At 40.5% G+C, this 19004-nt stretch overlaps 1 protein-coding gene across 6 annotated transcripts in view; it reads right to left on the minus strand.

Annotated features, from left to right (window-relative positions):
* Nucleotides 1–18854, minus strand: part of CDK2 (cyclin dependent kinase 2) — a 21932-nt gene extending 3078 nt beyond the window's left edge. Inside the window, exons 1-8 of one of the 6 annotated variants that reach the window (XM_052001810.1) lie at nt 18517–18853; nt 17613–17690; nt 17320–17440; nt 16576–16746; nt 15001–15102; nt 13855–14010; nt 13355–13558; nt 6100–6155 (exon numbers count right to left, since the gene is read on the minus strand). In XM_052001810.1, coding sequence (XP_051857770.1) covers nt 6126–6155; nt 13355–13558; nt 13855–14010; nt 15001–15102; nt 16576–16746; nt 17320–17440; nt 17613–17690; nt 18517–18632 — 978 coding nt within the window. In that variant the 5' untranslated portion in view covers nt 18633–18853 and the 3' untranslated portion in view covers nt 6100–6125. Of the gene's footprint in view, nt 1–6093; nt 6156–6192; nt 6289–11632; nt 13039–13354; nt 13559–13854; nt 14011–15000; nt 15103–16575; nt 16747–17319; nt 17441–17612; nt 17691–18516 lie in introns of those variants that run through there. The other 5 variants (XM_052001811.1, XM_052001809.1, XM_052001808.1 and 2 more) reach the window with 5 other exon arrangements.
* Nucleotides 18855–19004: the final 150 nt, after the last annotated feature.

Below are 19004 nucleotides of genomic sequence, written 5' to 3' on the forward strand. Positions count from 1 at the left end.
TTGATTTGGTTTGGTTTTCCAGGAGTACATTCTTTCTAGGGAAAGAATGAGGAATGTTATCTCCCAGAGGAGATTAACTCTTGAGCAGAAATCTGAAGGAAGATGCTCTAAGTTCTAAGGTGTCAATGAGGAGGGAGGACATGCCAAACACAGGATGATAGTCTGTGCAAAGCATAGAGATGAGAAATTGAATGTCAGGTATGAAGGATAAGTAGACTAAATATTAACTCCTTAAATGAAGCTTTCCCCACTTTCTCCCAGTAGGAAATTATTTGTCTTCCAAACTCGGCATTTTGTAGCTGTTATGTAATGAAAACATTCAAATTTTAATTTCCTTAAAATACTCATATTCATCTCCCATAGAAGGTACTCAGGAAATATTAGATGAATATTGTTGAGTAATCAAGATTGGTTACAAACCCATGTCCTGTCTTTCTGGGAATAACTGGGTAAATTAGATTGAGGAACAGGATTTTATTAACTCCCTCAAATTCTATGCCTGGAATTAAGACTGGTTTGGGAAATGATATGGCATACCAATGGCAGAAGTAAGGACTTTTTTTTTCTCCTATCAAAGGTCAATGATCCTTGAAAAAGGTCAATAAGTTTCACTTATTCCTGGAAGTTAAAGCAGAGTCAAAATGGAAGCAATTCCACAACTATAATATGTAAAGGTTCTAAGTATAATAGAGTATCCTTTTTTTTTTAAAGAAAAACTTATTTTAACTGATTTGAATTTCAAAAGAAATAGGAAATCCATTATCACTCCAGAGATCTGCCTGAACATCTTTAGGGGTGGATAAAAACTACCTTCACTGCTCTGATTATGACAACAGTCAGAAAGAAAGTCTGTTGGCGTCTGATAAACAATGAACTTGGACTCAGCAATAAAAAGGAAGAAAAAGGATTCTATATGGGAATTTCTGCAATGCAACTGTACCTGTACTTATATTCTCCTTGTCATAGACTCTCAAAGATGGAAGCAATCTCAGAGGCCATCTGCATCCACCCATAGTTGAATGAAGTAATGATACAACAGGCAACAACACACAGAAAAGCAAGAGTTCAGAAGAATCAAAATTCCAAGTGACCTGAAAAGCACGGGGAAGATCTATGGAAAATATAAGTAGACTACAATGTCTAAAAGGAAAAAGCATCAAGGAGTATATTTTCAAAAATAGAGTAAGACCTGTCATGTAGCATAAAAAGAGAGGGATAAAAATGGACAGTGCCACACTAACACACCAGAGGAAAACTTTTGGTTTTCTTCACTCTCCTGGGAAAATGATCTATAAAGGGTATAGAAGGCTATAGAGGGAGAGGTCTTCTGGATCCACCATTAATGAAGATGCCCAAGTACTTGGATTCCAGGATCAAAGCTGCATACAATTAGGAAGAGAAGATGATCAGGAGGAAAAAGAGACGGAACAGAGATGGGAAGAACATAGAAGAATGAATACTAATAACAAAAATAGTAAAGTCAAGAAACTAATTTTTGAGAAAAGGTAAGTACTCTCTTTCCCCTCTCTCTCTCTCCCTCTCCCTTCCCAAATTTTAGAATTAGAAAAAAAGCAGCAACCATCTTTAGTCGAACCTACATCCAACAGAAATCCCATGATATACATAGGTATAAGTAATCATCCAACCTGTGGTTGACATGTTCATTTTGATGTGCCTGTGGAACATAACATAGAGAAAATGGTATCCTAAAGCCCAAAAGACAGATTTTGGAGACTGACATGCACAGAGTGTTGGGAACAAATAGAGTGCCACAGAAGAGAGAACATAGAGAAAAAAGAAAGTGTACAGAATACCTTGGAAAACTGCCACCTTAAGTTTTGAAAGATGATAAAGGAAAAGATGAACCTTATTTATTGATGTATTGATGTTCTATAATTGTCTAGCTCTGTGATAGCAGCTCTATTCTGAGTCTTTTCTAATCTTAATTCATATTACTTCCCTCTTTATGTATAGGACCCAAAGTGATGGCCTAATGTCCTCAGTATATGCCTAATACTTTTTTACCTTTGTTTAAGTTCTCCATGCATAGAATTTCCCATCTGACCACTAATTTCTACTCATTTTTTACAGTACAATTCAAATCCTACTTTGTGCAGGAAGCCTATTGTAATCTCCCAAACTCACCCAGAACTATTTGTACCTTTCATATTCATTACTTTATTTTATACTTTATTATATTATCATATATATAATATATAGTACATTACTAAATTATTTTATATTATAATCATTTGTGTGTGCTATATTGTACACTCAAGAATGAGGACTGTGTTATCCAAATTTTCTATCTCTGCTGGCATCTGCTAGAATGTTTTCAACCTTCTTCCTCTTATTTTGGAACCACTGAGAAGAACTCTATGCTAAGTGACAGTACCACTGTTCTGGAATAGAAAAACATGGCAGTCAAGTTGAACTAGGTCCTAATTTGCCAGTCACATCATTCTAGACTCCAGGGGAAAAAAATAAGGGGAATAGAAGTAAGAGACAGTAATAGATAAAGACTAACCACCACAGGCAGGGAGAAAAGATGGGATACTGTCTTTTAAATGCCCAAGTCACAATCACTGCATTTCTGGTTGGAAATGACCCTTAAAAACAATTTGGAACTTTGCCCAAAAAGCTAAAAAATTGTGCATGCCCTTTGATCCATCAGTGTTACTACCGGCTCTATATCCCAAAGAGATTACAAAAAAAAGAAAAAAAACATGCAAAAATGTTTGTAGTAGCCCTTTTTGTGTTGGCAAGGAATCTGGAAATTGAGTGGATGTCTATCAATTGTGGAATGGCTGAATAAATTATGGCATATGAATATAATGGAATATTATTACTCCATAAAACATGAGGAGCATGATTTCAGAAAAGCCTGGAAAGACTTCTTGAACCAATGCTGAATTAAGTGAGCAGAACCAAGATAACTTTGTACACAGTTAACAGCAACATTATGTGATAGTCAACTATGATGGACTTGGCTCTTCTCAGCAATACAGTGATCCAAGACAATTCCAATAGACTTGAGATAGAAAATGCCATCCACATCCAAAGAGAGAACTATGAGACTGAATGCAGATCAAAGCATACTATTTTCACCTTTTGTTTACTTTTTTTCTTGTAGTTTTTCCCTTTTGCTTTGATTTTTCTCTCACAACATGACTAATATGGAAATATTTTAAATGATTGTACATGTAAGTAACTAGAATCAAGAGAACATTGTACTTAGCAACAAGATTATACAATGATCAATTCCGATGGCCATGGCTCTTTTCAATAGTAAGGTGATTCAGACCAGTTCCAATTTTCTTGTGATGGAGAGAGCCATCTGCACCCAGAGGGAGGACTGTGGGGACCGAGTGTGGAATACAACATAATATTTCTATTTTTGTTGTTATTAGTATTGCTTGCATTTTGTTCTTTTTCTCATTTTTTTCCTTTTTGACCTGATTTTTTGTATGCAGTATAATAACTGTGGAAATACATATTTAATATCAATTTATTAATAATTAATTAAATAATTAATAGTGATTAATATTAATTTAATACATATTGGATTACTTGCCATGGGGGAGGAGAGAAGGGAGGAAGAAAAAAAATTTGGAATACAAGGTTTTGCAAGGGTAGATATTGAAAACTGTCTAGTCTATGCATATGTTTTGAAAATAAAAACCTTTATTAAAAAAAAAAAAAAGAATAGTTAAAAAAAAATAAAGATTCTACATGTATAATCCACATCAGATTGTTTGCTGTCTTGGGGAGGGAAAGATAAGGGAGGGAGAAAAAATTTTGGGAACTCAAAATCTTACAAAAATGAATGTTGAAAACTATCTTTTCATGTAATTGGAAAAACAAAATACTACAGAAATTAAAAAAAAAAAATGGCCTTCAACTTCAAGGGAAAACTATTAGGATGGGCTAGAACTTGATCAGTCAAGTCAATTAAAGGAAGCTGAGTAGAGGAAGATTCCCAAGCAGGACAGAAAAGGAAGTCTTATAGGAACATTTTCTTAATTTGCTACTCCAGCAAGGACAAGATCTTAAGTGTCCCTTCTACATATCAAACATCCCATCTGTGATTGTAACCCTCTAGGAACCTGTCACCCAGCAGTAGGTTTCAACTCCTTGGCAAGTTATTTCCCAAAGTCCAACCCAGTTTCAAAAGTTAACTGAATTGTAGTCCAATCCAATCTGGTTTTTTGGGTTTTTGTGGGTGTGTGTGTGTTGTTTTTTTTTTTTTTTTTGGCTGAGGCAATTGGTATTAAGTGAGTTGCCCAAAGTCACATAGCTAATAGTGTTAAATGTCTGAGGCAAGATTTGAATTCAGAGCCTCCTGATTTCAGAGCTGGTGCTCTAGCTACTGTGCCACCTAGCTGACCCTCCAATCTGTTTTATAAAGTTAAGCTCTTGCCCCCCAAACTAATGCATTACTTATAATCAACTGATCCAAAATATCATCATCTAGGCCTTCCCCCTCTTGGTGTCTCTAAAGCCAGTCATTTAGAGAAGCAGCAATAGCATCTTCACAGAGATGACAGACTATTAAAGCTGGTAGGGAACCTGTCAATCATTGGACTCTAAATCTAAAGCTGGAAAGATCCTCAGGGTCAGCAAGTTCAATACCTTCACTTTATAGATAAGAAGAGTCAATGTCAAAGAAGACTAGTGACTTAGAGTCACACAGATTTTAAGTCTTAGTCATGGGATTTTGACTTCAACTTTGTGTTCAAAATTTTTCTCCCTTTCTTCTCCTGCCCCCTAAAGCAGCAAGCAATCCAAAACAGGTTAAACACATGCAATTCCTTTAAACACATTTCCACATTTATCAAGTTGCACAAGAAAAATCAGATCAAAAGGGGGAAAAAAAGGACAAAGGAAAAAAAAAACCAGCAAACACCACCACCACAAAGGTAAAAAAATACCATGTTGTGATCCACATTTAGTCTTCATAATCTTCTCTCTGGAAGCAGATAGCTCTTTTCTTCACAAGTCTATTGGAATTACAGGGCTCTTTCTAATACATTAGATAATATAATATAATCTCTTCACTTCACAAATGAGAAAAGTAATAGATACCAATTGACTTGTCTACATCACACAGGGACAGAGAAAAAAACTAAACTCAAGCAACTTTTAGATTTTTTTTTAACACCACAATCCTATTCCCTCAGAGAAACCAGACTTATTGAACTCTACAAAGAGTTCAAAGAATAAAAATAAAAATGAAGCATCAAATCCAACTTGGCACAGATCTGTCCTATGATAGAGCAAATTAACAAAGATTAATTTTTCCTGTAAACTGTCCAACTTTATTATACAAAATAAGGAAGCATCTTGCTTGGGAGTCTGTCTATATAATATGAAATGGAAAGGTAGGGGTGGATGGGCATATTTAGAGGAGATGATATGGCCCTTATCTTTTAATCACTTATTAGTTTAAATATGATTTTTACCACTTCTACTCCTGTTTACATTTCCCCAAAAACAAGCAGCATCTTTGTCTTCAAGGTGGTGCAAACCTTCCAATATTAATCTAGAAAGACTAGGGAGGGAAGAGCAGAATCAATTCTGCTCTCGTCACCACCCTATTTATTCCTCTCTTCTCTTCCAGGAAGGCTTAATGATGTGGATGGAATGGACTTTTCCTATAAGAAACCTCAATTTTATTGTCTAGTACCTCAGAAGCCCTTTGGAATAGAACCCCACCCCCTTTACCAGCCTGTGGGACATGACCCACAAGGCATTACAGTAATTCACATGGGCTAACTGTGCTTCCTGTTACCTGTTACTACAACCTATTATGTCCTAATCACACCAAATAAGTGGTCTTCTAAACTTCAGTATTAGGGTGACTATAATTGTAATCATTTTTTAAATGGAAAGAAAAAAACAAACCCAACAGGGTCTAGAACACTCACAAACATTCTCAGTTGCTACATGAATGCCAGAAAGTTCTGAATTATTATCCCACTATGAAACCCTGAAGAGGTCTCAGGCAATAACTGTCATAGTAGAGCCAGAAAGGACTCAAAGAAAATTCTGGATAGAAATCACAACTTGGTTCAAGTATTAGTTACACACCTTCCTCACCTGGGCTGCCCTTTGATCAGCATTGGTCATGTCCTGATCTCATCTTTTCTCAGATCCTGGGGGAAGAAGTTGGGAGGAGTGGGTTGTGGCATATGAAGACTTTAATAAATGTTAAGCAAATGAATTATGGCCTCTGTCCTCCCATAGGGCTGCTCCATTTTCAACCTCTTTGAGACTCAGTTTCCTCATCTGCAAAAATGGAGATGACACTTATACAACCTACCTCAAAAGGTGGTTGTAAAGAAAGTTTTAACAAAACATTTTATAAAAGAGTTATATTATTATTTTCAATCTATATCTGATTGCTTGCTGAGTATAGGAAATTGATCAAAACCTTTATTCTTCAGGCTACATTCACTGACCCCACCATTATGCTTGACCTTCTAAATATGTAAGTATAAGAGGAATTACAAAATTAAATTATTTTTGAGCCTCTCAGATGGAATTTTGTTCCATTATTTCTATGGAATCAAATTCTTCCCCAATTAGAAAGAAATATTCATTTAAATGCTCTTGACAGAACTCATCTGGAATGCTGTGTTCAGTTTGGAACATCATAGTTTAAGGACAATCTGAAGATAAGCTGAAGAGTGTCCAAAGGCCAATTATGATGGTAAAGGACCTTGAGTCCATGACATGAAGATCAGTTGAAAGAACTAGGAAATATTTAGCTGGGAGAAGAGGTGGATCATGAGAGTTGAGTCTTTAAGTATTTTAAGGGCTATCATGTAGAAGAAGGACCATACTTGTTCCGATGACTTAAAAGGATGGAAATAGAGAACAATATCTGAAAGTTACAGAGGCTTAATTTCAAGGAAAAAAATCTTTGTAACCATTATAATACGTCAAAGTGATAAGGTCTTCCTTGAGATATAGTATTTACCCTTCAGAGGTATGAATAAGATGACTATCAAATGTATAAATCACACAAATCTGTTTGGATGAGAGAACCAAAAAAGAATTAAAAAAAAAAAGCCTAGAACACTGGGCCAGCTTTAATATAATGAAATTAATAGAGATAAATGTAAAATCCCTCTAACTGAGCAAATGTAGCAGTGAGGACAGCCATCTCAAAATAAAGTCACCCAAGAATAAAGTCAAATTTCAGACACATACTAAAATATATAAATCTCAGCATGTGACTAATCTTTCTGGGCAAGTGTCTTTAGTTGCAAAGGACCTGATCTACATTAATAAAGAGAATTTTCTCACTAGGTATTCCCTCTAAGAATGAAATCATGGGTTTTTAATTGTACAGAATGGGAAAGATATGACTACAGAACAGTTCATATGAAAGAGATATGGTTGTTTCAGAAGACTGCAAGTTTAATATGAGTCAACAGAGTGCAATGATAGCCAAAAAAAGCTATTGGAACCTTTATGTTTCTGGTAATGCAGCCTGTGTTCAAAGTAAAGGAAGTAATAATCCTGTTTACTTGGCCCCAGTTGGAACAAATCTTAAGTACTGGTTTAGGTCTTCATAAAACATTTTAGGAAGTTGAGGCAGACTAACCAGAATGGCAAGAAAACTAAATTTTCACTCAGTATAAGGGAATACTTTCTAAGATGTCTAAAAATGGACATGATTGACTCTAAAAACAGTGTACTCTATATGACTAGAAGTACTTAAGTGAGATAGAAAAGTATATTTTATATGACAAAGTACTCAAGCTGAGGCTGGATAACCATTTTTGAAGTATTATCATAGAAGACTTCTACTCATGTACAAATTAAACTTAAATGACCTCAGATGTACCTGCCAATTTGGGTTCTGTGGCTGCTTGAGTGGTAACCTGTGGGCTATCCACAAAAATGGAAACCTAAGGGAGGAAGTAAAGGAAAGACTTACCAACTATGAGATAAAATAGACAAACAAACAAACAAAGAAGAATGGCATATAAGAAACTTTGTCTATCTCACAATTTTGTATAGGGTTGATTCTGTGGATGAGAGAATGGGAATTCTAGAAAAGTAAGGAATTGGACATTAAAAAAATGCTAACCAGAAGTTTCCTAATAACCAATGAAGCAAACAATTTACAAACCACTGGTCCATTACATGAAATACTTTCTTTTAAGCAAAATGATTCAAGTAAATATCATTGAATCTATATAGAAATCAATTGTGGAGCCAGGAAGAGTCAAAGATATATTAAATCATTGATAAAACCAAAACATAGACCAAGGTATCCAAAACTTGAGTGAATCCATCTGTTGGGGTCCTAAAGCCCATATGGCATTCAGAGATTCCAAACTAAAAGATAAAAGGTTTTGGATTTCTCACTGGAGAACAGATCCTTCCTAAGTACTATATTTTGTGGCCATTCCCACATTAGAGAGGCATTTGGGCAATTTCGTTGGGAAGAATGTCTTAAGTTGCAATCTGCAAAGCTATATTGATGGGAAAATTACACCTGGAGTATCAGGCAACAGGAACATTAGCAGAGAAGCTCCCTGCTTGAATAGTTGCAAAGGCAAAGTGAACAAAATGTCTGCTCAATGAGGCAAGGTAAAGGGAAACATAACTGTGAAGATCAATGACTGAAGAGGGCCTACGACAGTCACACAAAAAAGGAAGATGGATATGGAATGGGTTAAGAGAAAGAAGTTAGGGGTCGACAATATATCTTTGGCTCCCCAGCATTCTAAGCAACAAGAATGAGATTGGGAGAGAACCGATGTAATCTGAAGTGCTCTGCCATGTTTCCTTTTTCAGGGTAAAATAATGATAGGAGAGTATGATAATACAAGATAAACTAGAAATAGTAAAAAAAAAAAAAAAATCTCAAAGATGGAAAAAATCAATATACACCCAACTTTCAACACTTCTAAACTAACTTCTCAGGAATTGACTTCTCAGGAGGTCAATAATACAGTTTGGGCTTTGCTAGGTAGGGATATTGGAAGTGAATAATTAACAGGGCCTCTTATCTCTGAGTACAACCTATCTGTCATCTCATCCAAACCCTACAGATGCTGTCACTGACCAATATCGCTTCCCAATAATAAAGTCCATTAGCAAACAGGTACCTATACAGTTAAACCAAGCTCCTGAGTAGAATTTTACTACTCTAAAGCCAAATAATCTCCAGAACTTCATCCAAGTTTCTGGGAAAAAAATTTGTTTTGTCCAACTCCATCACTGGCTAGGAAAACCTAAAGTCCTACATTAGAAAATTTCATCTAACTGACTTGGTGAAGGCTCCAAGCATCTTTCTAAGATGATTAATTCAAACTTTTCCACTCTCTATTTCTCAGTAGGGAACACAGCACCAACATTATCTTATCATGCAGCTAGATGGGAATGAAGCTAACCATACTCTCCCAATACAAACTTTTTATCTTTCTTTCTCCCAAACGAAATCCTCAAGGAGTCAAAAAAAAGTAGGAAAGACTGGATATTCCACCCAGCTGTGCTTCATATGAGGTGGGGAGACATGAGTTTGAATTTGTTACCAAACAGAAAAAAAAATCCTATCATACCACACTCTACTTCTGCTCTCTAATTCTGACACTAGCAAAACTCGCTGATAACCCTCTCTTCAACACAGGGGTCACTCAAATGGACAAGAAGAATAATTTCTTACTTTGTGGAACCCTTAGCCTCTCAAAAGATCCCAATTGTCTGTGTTAAATGATCCCAAAGTCTGTGTCAAGTTTCTCAACTCCTTTCCTATAGCTTAAATAAAGCTTACTTCTTTCACCTTAACTCTTTCAACTTGCTCCAAATCTCCTTCAGCTAAACACCTTAAATCATCCCACCCTGTCATCCCCTTTTGGGATCTTCTCCACTTAAGCTTAGCTCCACTATCACCCACTTTATGAGGATAAGGATCCCTCATGGATCCTACCAATTCATCCTTATTTCTGCCCACAAAGCGACTTGCCCCCATAGCTCCCTCATCTCTTTGCTGCAGCCCATTAGGGCTATCTGTCAGGTGTAGCCCCTCCACCACCCATCATCCCCACCCTATCTTGGTGCCTACAAATGAACTTATTTCATTCACTCCTCCTACCCTCCTTTCCTCCAGGGCTGAGATCTAGTTCCCCTTCTTTGTCATCCCCAAGTAAGCCAACCCCTGCGCCAAGCAAGCCCCTTTAGCTTGCCAGGCCCAGCCCCCCTGTACCCCTTATCTCCATAATGCGCTAGGCCCACCCTATCATATCCCACCCCAACTAGTGTCAGGCCTAGCTGGATCTAGTCATCCTCCCACTCCACCTTCTTACCTTTTCCAATACTCCAAACCCCTACCCACCAACTTCACTCTCTCTTTGCTCCGGTCCCCCGACTCAGGAGCTCCCCGTTAGGCCTGCCCAGCCCTGCCCCCTTCATCCCCAGTCCCTCCCTGGTCCGGGAGGGCGCCGAAGCCCGGTCCCCTTACCACCCGCAAAGCAGGGCCTCTCTCCTCCCCAGTTCACCGGAGCCTCCTATCGCCCCAGCCCTTTTGGCTCCACCAGCTCCAGTACCTAAGCCTCAGTCTACCCAATCGGGCCCGAGCCTGTGTCGAACAAACAGCTGCAAGTCAACCAAACCCTTCTTCTCCTCCTCCACCTCCTCCTTCTCTTCACCCTGGGGCGGCGGCCTCGACCAATAGCAGCTTCCTCCACTCGCCGCTGGAGGTGGAGCTTACGTCAATACATTCGCCAATCGTCTTTGGGAAGGTGGGTTCTTCCGGCATTGTCGCTAACGAATACGAAAGGGAGCCCTGACGGACGAAGCACGCAACCAATAGACAACGAAGCTCCATGTAAATGAGCAACCATTAAAGAGTCTAGTTTCCGAGTAGGAGGCGGTGCGTTATTAACGGACGTCTGAAGCGACCAATGAAATCTCGACACCCAATGAACCCCCCCACCTCCTTCTTTCGACTCATAAACATCTAATCAGGTGAGGAAAACGGGGAGGATCGTGGAAGAGATCTGACCAATCGTGTCACGATCTTGAGCTTGATTGGCAAATGAGGCGGGACAAAAAGGAAGCCTTTTGCTAACCTTCTACCACCGAGTTTGGGGTTGATACCGGGTTGTACCTCCCCTGAGGAATTCGCAGATCAACCCTAAATATTTATTAGGTGGATACTTTCATTGGATTGGACAGAAGAAAGGAGAGGGGAATAGAGGTAGAGGGAATGTTCACTTCCGGGGTCGGGGCAAAGGTCATGACCCCCTTTGCTTGGTTCTTGCTTTTTGACAGGGTCCCCACTGTGTAGGTTTCATTCTGGGACTTGAAGGGTAGGAAGGTGTAGGTGCTGTATTATTTCCGGGTCCGAGCGGCCTGACTCGATAGTCTGTGTAACCCCATTTACATTTTTTTTGTGGGGGGAGGGAAGGGGAAGGTCCAAGGCGGGAATAATTGAGTTCCGTTCCGGCTTCCTCCCGCCAGCTTCCAGAGCTTCTTTGTGGCCCTGCCTCCCTAGCTCTGGCCTCCAGTCATTTAGTCGAAGGTTCAGCCCTGGTGAGGAAAATCCAAGACCTCACCCATGACTAAGACCCTGCCCTCCGTTACCCCGAATCCCAAGGATAAAGAAACAGGCTATAAAACTAGGAACTTTATTTTAATGAATTACAAACTAAATTACAAATAACATTAACAGGAATTGGTTGTGGGGATAGGGAGTGAGGACACACAAGACCATAGGAAGACAAAAATGACAAAAAATATTTTTTCTTAAGATTTCCCTTACAAAACCCTAAAGGTGCACATGGCAGCAAAATTCCTCCCCGATTAAAAAAAAACCACACACACACACACACACACACACACACACCAAAAAAAATACAACCTGGAATATAAATAGTAATGTCCTTCCTTTAAACAAATATTCTCTGGCATTCCTTTTGCCCAGTCATAACCTTCCCTTAAAAAAATTTCAGGCATTCTTCAAATAACTTCTAACCCTAACCTCTGCCCCAGTTTTGAGTTTCCTTCATTGGAGAATAGGAGGCAGAGATGCTAATTGAAACTACAAGCCAATTCCAAAAGGGATGGAAAAATCAAACACCTCCCACCCTTATAAGGCAGCAGTGAAGTAGTCATGAATTAAAATGAACAATTCTTTCTCTCTTCTTTGTCTCTATCCTTCACCCCAAGTTCCATTTCTGCCACATGGACAGAAGGGTGGCAGACAAGGGGAACTAGGGCCAATTAGTTCTGTGGCAGCCCTTATTGGGACTAAGTTTTTATTCTTCCACCCTGTAAGGGGAGATGAGCCATTCTAGGGTACAAAATCTGGTTTTATCTATTTTCTTTTTTAAAAATTCACAACAAAATAGACACACACCCCAAAAATAAAAATACACAAATTATTTAAAAGGGGCCCTGTGGAATGTTCTTTCAAAGCTTCCCACCTAGCCCTCTGCTTCTAGTAGGTCCTATATAAACAGTAGCAGCAGGAGGATGGGAGGGGTATGCTGAAAATCCTATGTTGTCACTCCCAAACTCAGGAGACAATCATCACCAGACAGAAGTCCTAGGTAGGGGGTGGTTTATCAGACAGTGGGGAGCCCTGAGGTCCTGTCTTTTGTCCATCCCCCTCAGCATAGATCAGGAGCTGAGGCTGCAGAGTCTGTCTCACTGCTCATGCCCTAGAAGGAGGCAGTGGAAGGCAGATGTTGGCTTAAGTGCATTGAATACTGAATCTCCTTTTCACTTCCTATCCTCCTCATTCCCCACCTGGGTAGAATGGGAAAAGTGAGAAGGTAAGTTGAGAGTTGGAGGCAGCCAAATTGGCTTTCCCCTGACCCCTATCTAAGTTCAAACAGCTCTGGAGTCAGACCAGGGCTGATCTACCCTAGAAGGTGAGAATAGGATTGGGGGATAGGGGCACAGCATGGCTCAGAGTCGTAAGTGGGGTACAGGCTTAGTAACATCCAGGAAGAAGGGATGAGTTAGAGCTGCCTTGGCTGAAACACGCTTGTTAGGGTCATAGTGCAACATTTGCTGGAAAAAGAAAAGGAAATTATTATTAAGAAGTATGTCTATGAACATGTGAAGGGGTGAGGAACAAGCTATGAAAAAAGGATCCCACTTATCCTTCATTCTCCCCACAGATGGGCCATTTTTGCAATTCACTCAACTTCAACCCCTATCCCTCTAAATTTTGCTAGGAAATCACCAAGGAAAGAGGAGGCACAGACTCCTCTTTTTTAGCAAATGTCCAAGGAGCCTGACTCTCCATTGGGGTGAGGGGAAGCCTCTATTCTGGGATTGTGAGGTACAAAGAACAGGTTAGTTTCTTCCCTTCTCCCTAGCTTACCGACAGCAAGCTCCGTCCATCTTCATCTAGTGGAGGCACCACCTTACTGAAATCTTGCCGTGCCCACTTGGGGAAGCTGGGTTTATAATCAGGCATGGAGGTCACTCCTGGCCAAGCTACCTCATCTGGTGTCCCCAGTGTCCGAAAGATCCTGAATAGCTGGTCAATTTCAGAGTCTCCAGGAAATAAAGCCCTACGGGTAATCTGGAAAGTAGAAGAGGGGGACAGGATTGACGTAGGTGAACCCCTCCCAGCACATAAAGAGTAGAAGTTCCCACAGGCAGTGAAAGGTCAATGGGACCCCATGACTCCCCCCAGGGCCCTTCACGGGGTCAGTCACACATGAGCCTGAGACAATAAAGCCCCTTTATTATCTCCATGCCTCCTCCTCCCCTCCCCCAACCATGGCTTTTCAGATCCCCCTAGGCTGGGGTGGAGGGGTTGGGGTGGGGGTGAGTGGGGGCCACTGATGTGCAGCAAGGGGATCCCAAGCCACTCACGGGGTGTGGGGTGGGCATTGAAGTCATCCCCCCTCCTTGTGATGCAGCCACTTCTAGATAGGAGTACAGAGGGCAGGGACTGTGTCTTCCACTTCTTCTGTTATCCCCCACAGCACCTAGCACAGTGCTGGGCACACAGTAGGTGCTTAATAAATCCTTGTTGATTGATTGAAACAGGAATATGGGCAAGTGTAAGGTAATGCATGAAGGGACAAATAACCCATACCATATTTTTAAGATGATGGGTTCTGAGCCCTTAGCTCAGTTTCCTCATCTATAAAATGAGGGGGTGGACTAGATGACCTTCAAGGTCCAGTAAAGGGCCCTGGGAATAAACTCTCAATAAATATTAGTTGCTGATTTGAAGACACTGTGTGGCTTTGGCCAAAAAGACCTACAAAAGGCCAGGAGCTATCAGGGAAGGTATTGGTTTAAAAAAAAAAAAAAAAAAAGGTGGGGGGAAACATTAGTCCTCCCTTGCCCAAAATCATGGTACATCTGTACCTGGAATACTGGGTGCAGTTCAGGTCTTTGTATCTCAAGAAAGATTATCATTGAAACTGGAGAAGATTCAGAAGGATAACTTAAAAAATCAAAGGGATGGAGGGGTGCCTCGCACATGATTTAAAATATTAAGAATTTTCTGTTTGAAAAGTCAAAAGTTAAGCATATGCTCAAAGTTTATAAAATAAAAAATAGTATATAAAGCTCCCTGAATTCTGTTCTATCCAGGAGAGATATTCTAGAAAGTTAATGAAAACCTAAAATTTCAGTATAGGAAGTACTACTTTTTTCAGAGCAGGTAATAAACTCTTGGTGTGCACGAAATAGCTATAATAGTTTATAAGTTAATGGTGACAGATCTACAGCAGTCTATTAAGTGAGGATTTTATGGGAAGACTATCCTACTATTTGAAATTTGAAGGTCCTTATCAGGGAAGAAAATCATACCCAACCACCCCATCCCACTTCCATACTTCCCTTGCTGTCAGAAACTAATGAAGGGCTGGATGGAGCATAGGTCTTAACCAGTGTGGCAACTCTTTTAAGTGTTCTCATGCCATGAGATAGAAGGGGTTATGTCTGTGTTTGATGGAGTGAAAAGGTGGGGATTGGTGAGGGTTAGGGTCAGGGTCTATAACATACCATCTCAGCAAAGATACAACCCAGGCTCCATATATCTACAGCTGTTGAGTAGTATTTACAACCCAAGAGGATTTCTGGTGCTCTATACCACAGGGTTACCACCTGAATAAAATGGAAAGATGGGAAATCAGTAGAGAAATCCAACTCTTAACACCAGTCTCTAAAACTCCATTCTTTAGGGCAGCTTTTCCTCTTTCCCAACATGTTGCTCTCACTGATTCCCTTTTTCCCCCAACAATTTCTTCCAACCCCAATTAGTCTAACACATGGTCCTTAGCTTTGCATTTTATTTTACATGTCTTCTATATGCTTCTAGACAAGTATTCCAGCTTTGTGTCTAATTAATCAGATTCTACAGTGAATGGGATTAAATTCTGAGATCTTCCTGGAGTGACAGAAGTTCTTTCCCCTTATTAAGGTTGTCAATTATATATTCTATTATAATAAACAAAACAATTTATATGCCAATTTATGGCCTACCAATATTTTCCATTTGATAAAAGAAATCTCCAAATCCCCCAAACCATTTCTATTCCTTTCCAATAACCCATGCTTATGACTTCAACATTATTCTTGATTTCTTACTCTACTAATCTCTTACCCCACATATTTAATCAGTTACCAAATCTTCTTACTTCCAAACCTACAGTATTTCTTCCATCTCTTTATTTAGCCACCATTCTAGTTTGGGCCTCCATTTTGCCAAGATTACTGAACTAGCTTCTTCCTTGATCTCTCTGCCTCAAGTCCTTTTTCATTCAAATTTATCTCCTATACAATTGCCAAAATGATAGTCCTAAAGTATAAATCTTATTATTGTCACTTTAGAGGCAGCTAGTACCACAGTGGATAAAATGCGAGGTCCTATAGTCAGCAAGACCCAAATTTAAATCTGTTCTCCAGACTTTTACTAGCTATGGAAGTCTAGGCAAGTCTTTTAACCTTTGTCTCAGTTTCCTCAAATGTAAAATTGGGATAATAGCACCAACCTCTGATATTGTAGAAGCTTTCTTCCCTCAAATGAGATAATCTACGATACCCTCCCCTACTCAAACTCCAGTGGCTTCTCACTACCTGTAAGATCACATATAATCTGTTTTGCTATTAAGGTCTTTATACCTGGCCCCAATTTCCCTTATTACATCTTATTAAAATTATTTCCTCTATTGGCCTTCTTGCTGTTTTTAACACATATATATGTGATATATGTGTTATTCATATGATCTTTGCAATATGCCCCCTCCACTCACTTTCACATCTTAGAATCCTTTGTTTTCTTTAAAACTGTTTGTTACAATTAAAAGAAGCTTTTTTTATCTTCCCACCTGCCAATGTCCTTCCCCCTCAAAAAATGACCTCTTATTTTTCATATATTTCTTCACATATATATTATCTCCCTGAATAGAATGTAAATTCTGTGAGGACAGGGATTGTTCCATGTTTGTATTCCCACAGTGGTGTTAATAAAATAGTAGGTTTTAAGTAAATACTTATTGAGAATTTGAGAACCATAATTAGTGATGATAAAGGGCATATAAGAAGATCATTAGGGGGAGCAGAGGATGGGTATCTCACCTCATGCGTGTAGGTACGAACAGGTACTCCAAAAGCTCTGGCTAATCCAAAGTCAGCCAGTTTGATGGAGCCTTCGGCATTGATAAGGAGGTTCTGTGGCTTGAGGTCTCGATGGAGGACTCTGTGAGAGTGGCAGAAGGCTAGACCCTGGAGAAGCTGAAACAGGTAGCTCTGGCAAGAGAAGTATATGGAAGAAGAGAGAAAAGCATCATAGGATGCAGCTCTCCTTCCTTATAGTTCCTTGTATACAGTTGATATTCAATGAAAGGATTTTTTGTTTTTGCTGATGCATTAAAAATAACTCTTAGGAAGAACCTAAAGCCCGAGTCTTCAAATGTAGCCATTGTCCCTCCCAAGAAGGCACTCACAATTGCTTTCATGTCAGAAGATGGGATGAGTAAGTAAACTAGACTTTCAGTTAAATGAGTTAGTCTACCTCCTTCATCTAAAACTCTCCCACCATCTATTTAATAAGGAGTTGACTCAGTGTAGTTGAAACTTTTTTGGTTCTCCAGCCCAGCCCAGCCCAGCTCAGCCCTAATTAACGAGCTTACAAAATAAGGCACAAATGAGATGGGGGAGGGAAGGAACCTGAATTACCTGCAAAATATTTTATGTTTTAAACCCATTGCTGTAGGCAGAATCCCCCATTTGCTATGAACACAAGGAATATAGGTACAGATATTCAGGATGTTATCATCAAAAAGAAGAGAGTTGAAGATTAAAGGTGGAGAGGCAAGTTACCTTAATGAGGGGCAAAGGGATGCCTGTGAGTGCGGATGCATCCATGAACTTCTTCAGATCCTGATGCAGAAATTCAAAAACCAGATAGAGTTTGTTTTCTGTATGGATAACATCCAGCAGCCTATAGAGGAGAGGTCAGAATGACCAAAGGGAGGCAAGGAAAAAGGATTATTGATACTGATGTACTAAAGACAAGTTTATGTCACTATGAGAAGGGATGGGGGAATCAGAGGCCCACTCTTTAGGAATGAACATATCAACATATCAGAGAGCCTCCTCAGAAACATACTTACTTGACAATGTTGGGGTGATTAAGTTCCTTGAGTAGAGAGATCTCTCGAATGGCAGTACTGGGGACGCCCTCTGTCTCACTTGGAGAGGATGGGGGAGCAGAGATGGGAGTTTAGCAAGAAGGTCACTCCCCACAGCCCAATCTCCCTAATTAGACCCCAATTGCTAACAGAGGCCCTTCCAAACTTTTTGAGAAGGTGGGGAAGAGATTCAGGAGAGAATGCCAACCTACAAACTACTCCTGCCCATGCAGGGTGGGGCTCACAGGCCAGGGAGTGGCTTTTGGACACATAAAAGGCCACCATTTCCTCCCTCCTACCAGAGTACAATAAGGTCCTAGAAAGTGAAGTTTCTATCTAACTCTTTTATATTATGGGAAACTGAGGCAAGGGAGGCAATGGGGAAAAGTTTTGAAGGGGGTAATCCTAACCTCCCCCAGAAAGGCCAGTGAAGGTTCAACTGCCATTCTTTTGAAAGAGCAGGGAGAATTCTAAGGTAGGGGAAGAGGGGAAGACCTGTTGGCAGCTGCTTCCTACCAGTTGATGTCTCTGCCACCCCTCTCCCTCCTTACTCTCTACAAAATCCAACTCCATTGGGTCTCACAGGCCATTCTAGAGGTTTTTCCCCTCTCCCTCAATTAATCCCTACACATTTGGGGCATTGTCATAGGCAATTTTAGAAAAGGGTTTTTCATGTTCTAAGCTTCAAAGCCTTCACCGGGAGCTGAGAGACCCTTCCCAATACACCACCTAGAAAGCCACGCTGCCCTGTGCCCCCACAATCCAGAACCCCACTCCAAAAGAAACTGCCCCTCCATCTTCCGGTCCCGCCGACTCCTATATAGGATGGGGGGCACTCCAGGAATCTTCGAAGTAGTAGGGTCGAGAGTAGGAGGGGGCCACTCACGTGTCCAGACGGATTTTCTTCAGCGCCACTACTTCTCCAGTCACCTTGTTCTTCGCCTTATACACCACCCCGTAAGTGCCTTCTCCGATCTTCTCCACCTTTTGGAAATTATCCATGGAGAGCCGGGGAGCGAGGCCGGCACGGCCCAGGAGTGGGAACTTGGGAACGAGTGGGAATCCAGAGAAGAGTAGCCTGGCTCTGGGAGCAGAGTTGGAGGGCAGGGGGCCGGCGCCGTGGCCCGAGCCCGGATGGAACGCTGTGTATCCTTTGCCCCTTGTCAGTCAGTTTCTTCAACTTGCAACAATGTTGCCGCCTCCCCCCTCCCGCGCCCGGCCTCCTCCAGAAGCCCCGCCCCAGCTTCCCGCGTTTCACTCGCTCCGCCCCCAGAGTGTCTTATTGGTTTGCGTCATCACAGGGGTGGGGCTCAGAGCCCTGTCCTGTCCTACTGGCTCCAGTAAAATACTCTATCGCCCCATCCCTTTTCTCCA

This window comes from Antechinus flavipes, chromosome 5, assembly GCF_016432865.1.
Source record: "Antechinus flavipes isolate AdamAnt ecotype Samford, QLD, Australia chromosome 5, AdamAnt_v2, whole genome shotgun sequence".
NCBI classification, from domain to species: Eukaryota; Metazoa; Chordata; class Mammalia; order Dasyuromorphia; family Dasyuridae; genus Antechinus; species Antechinus flavipes.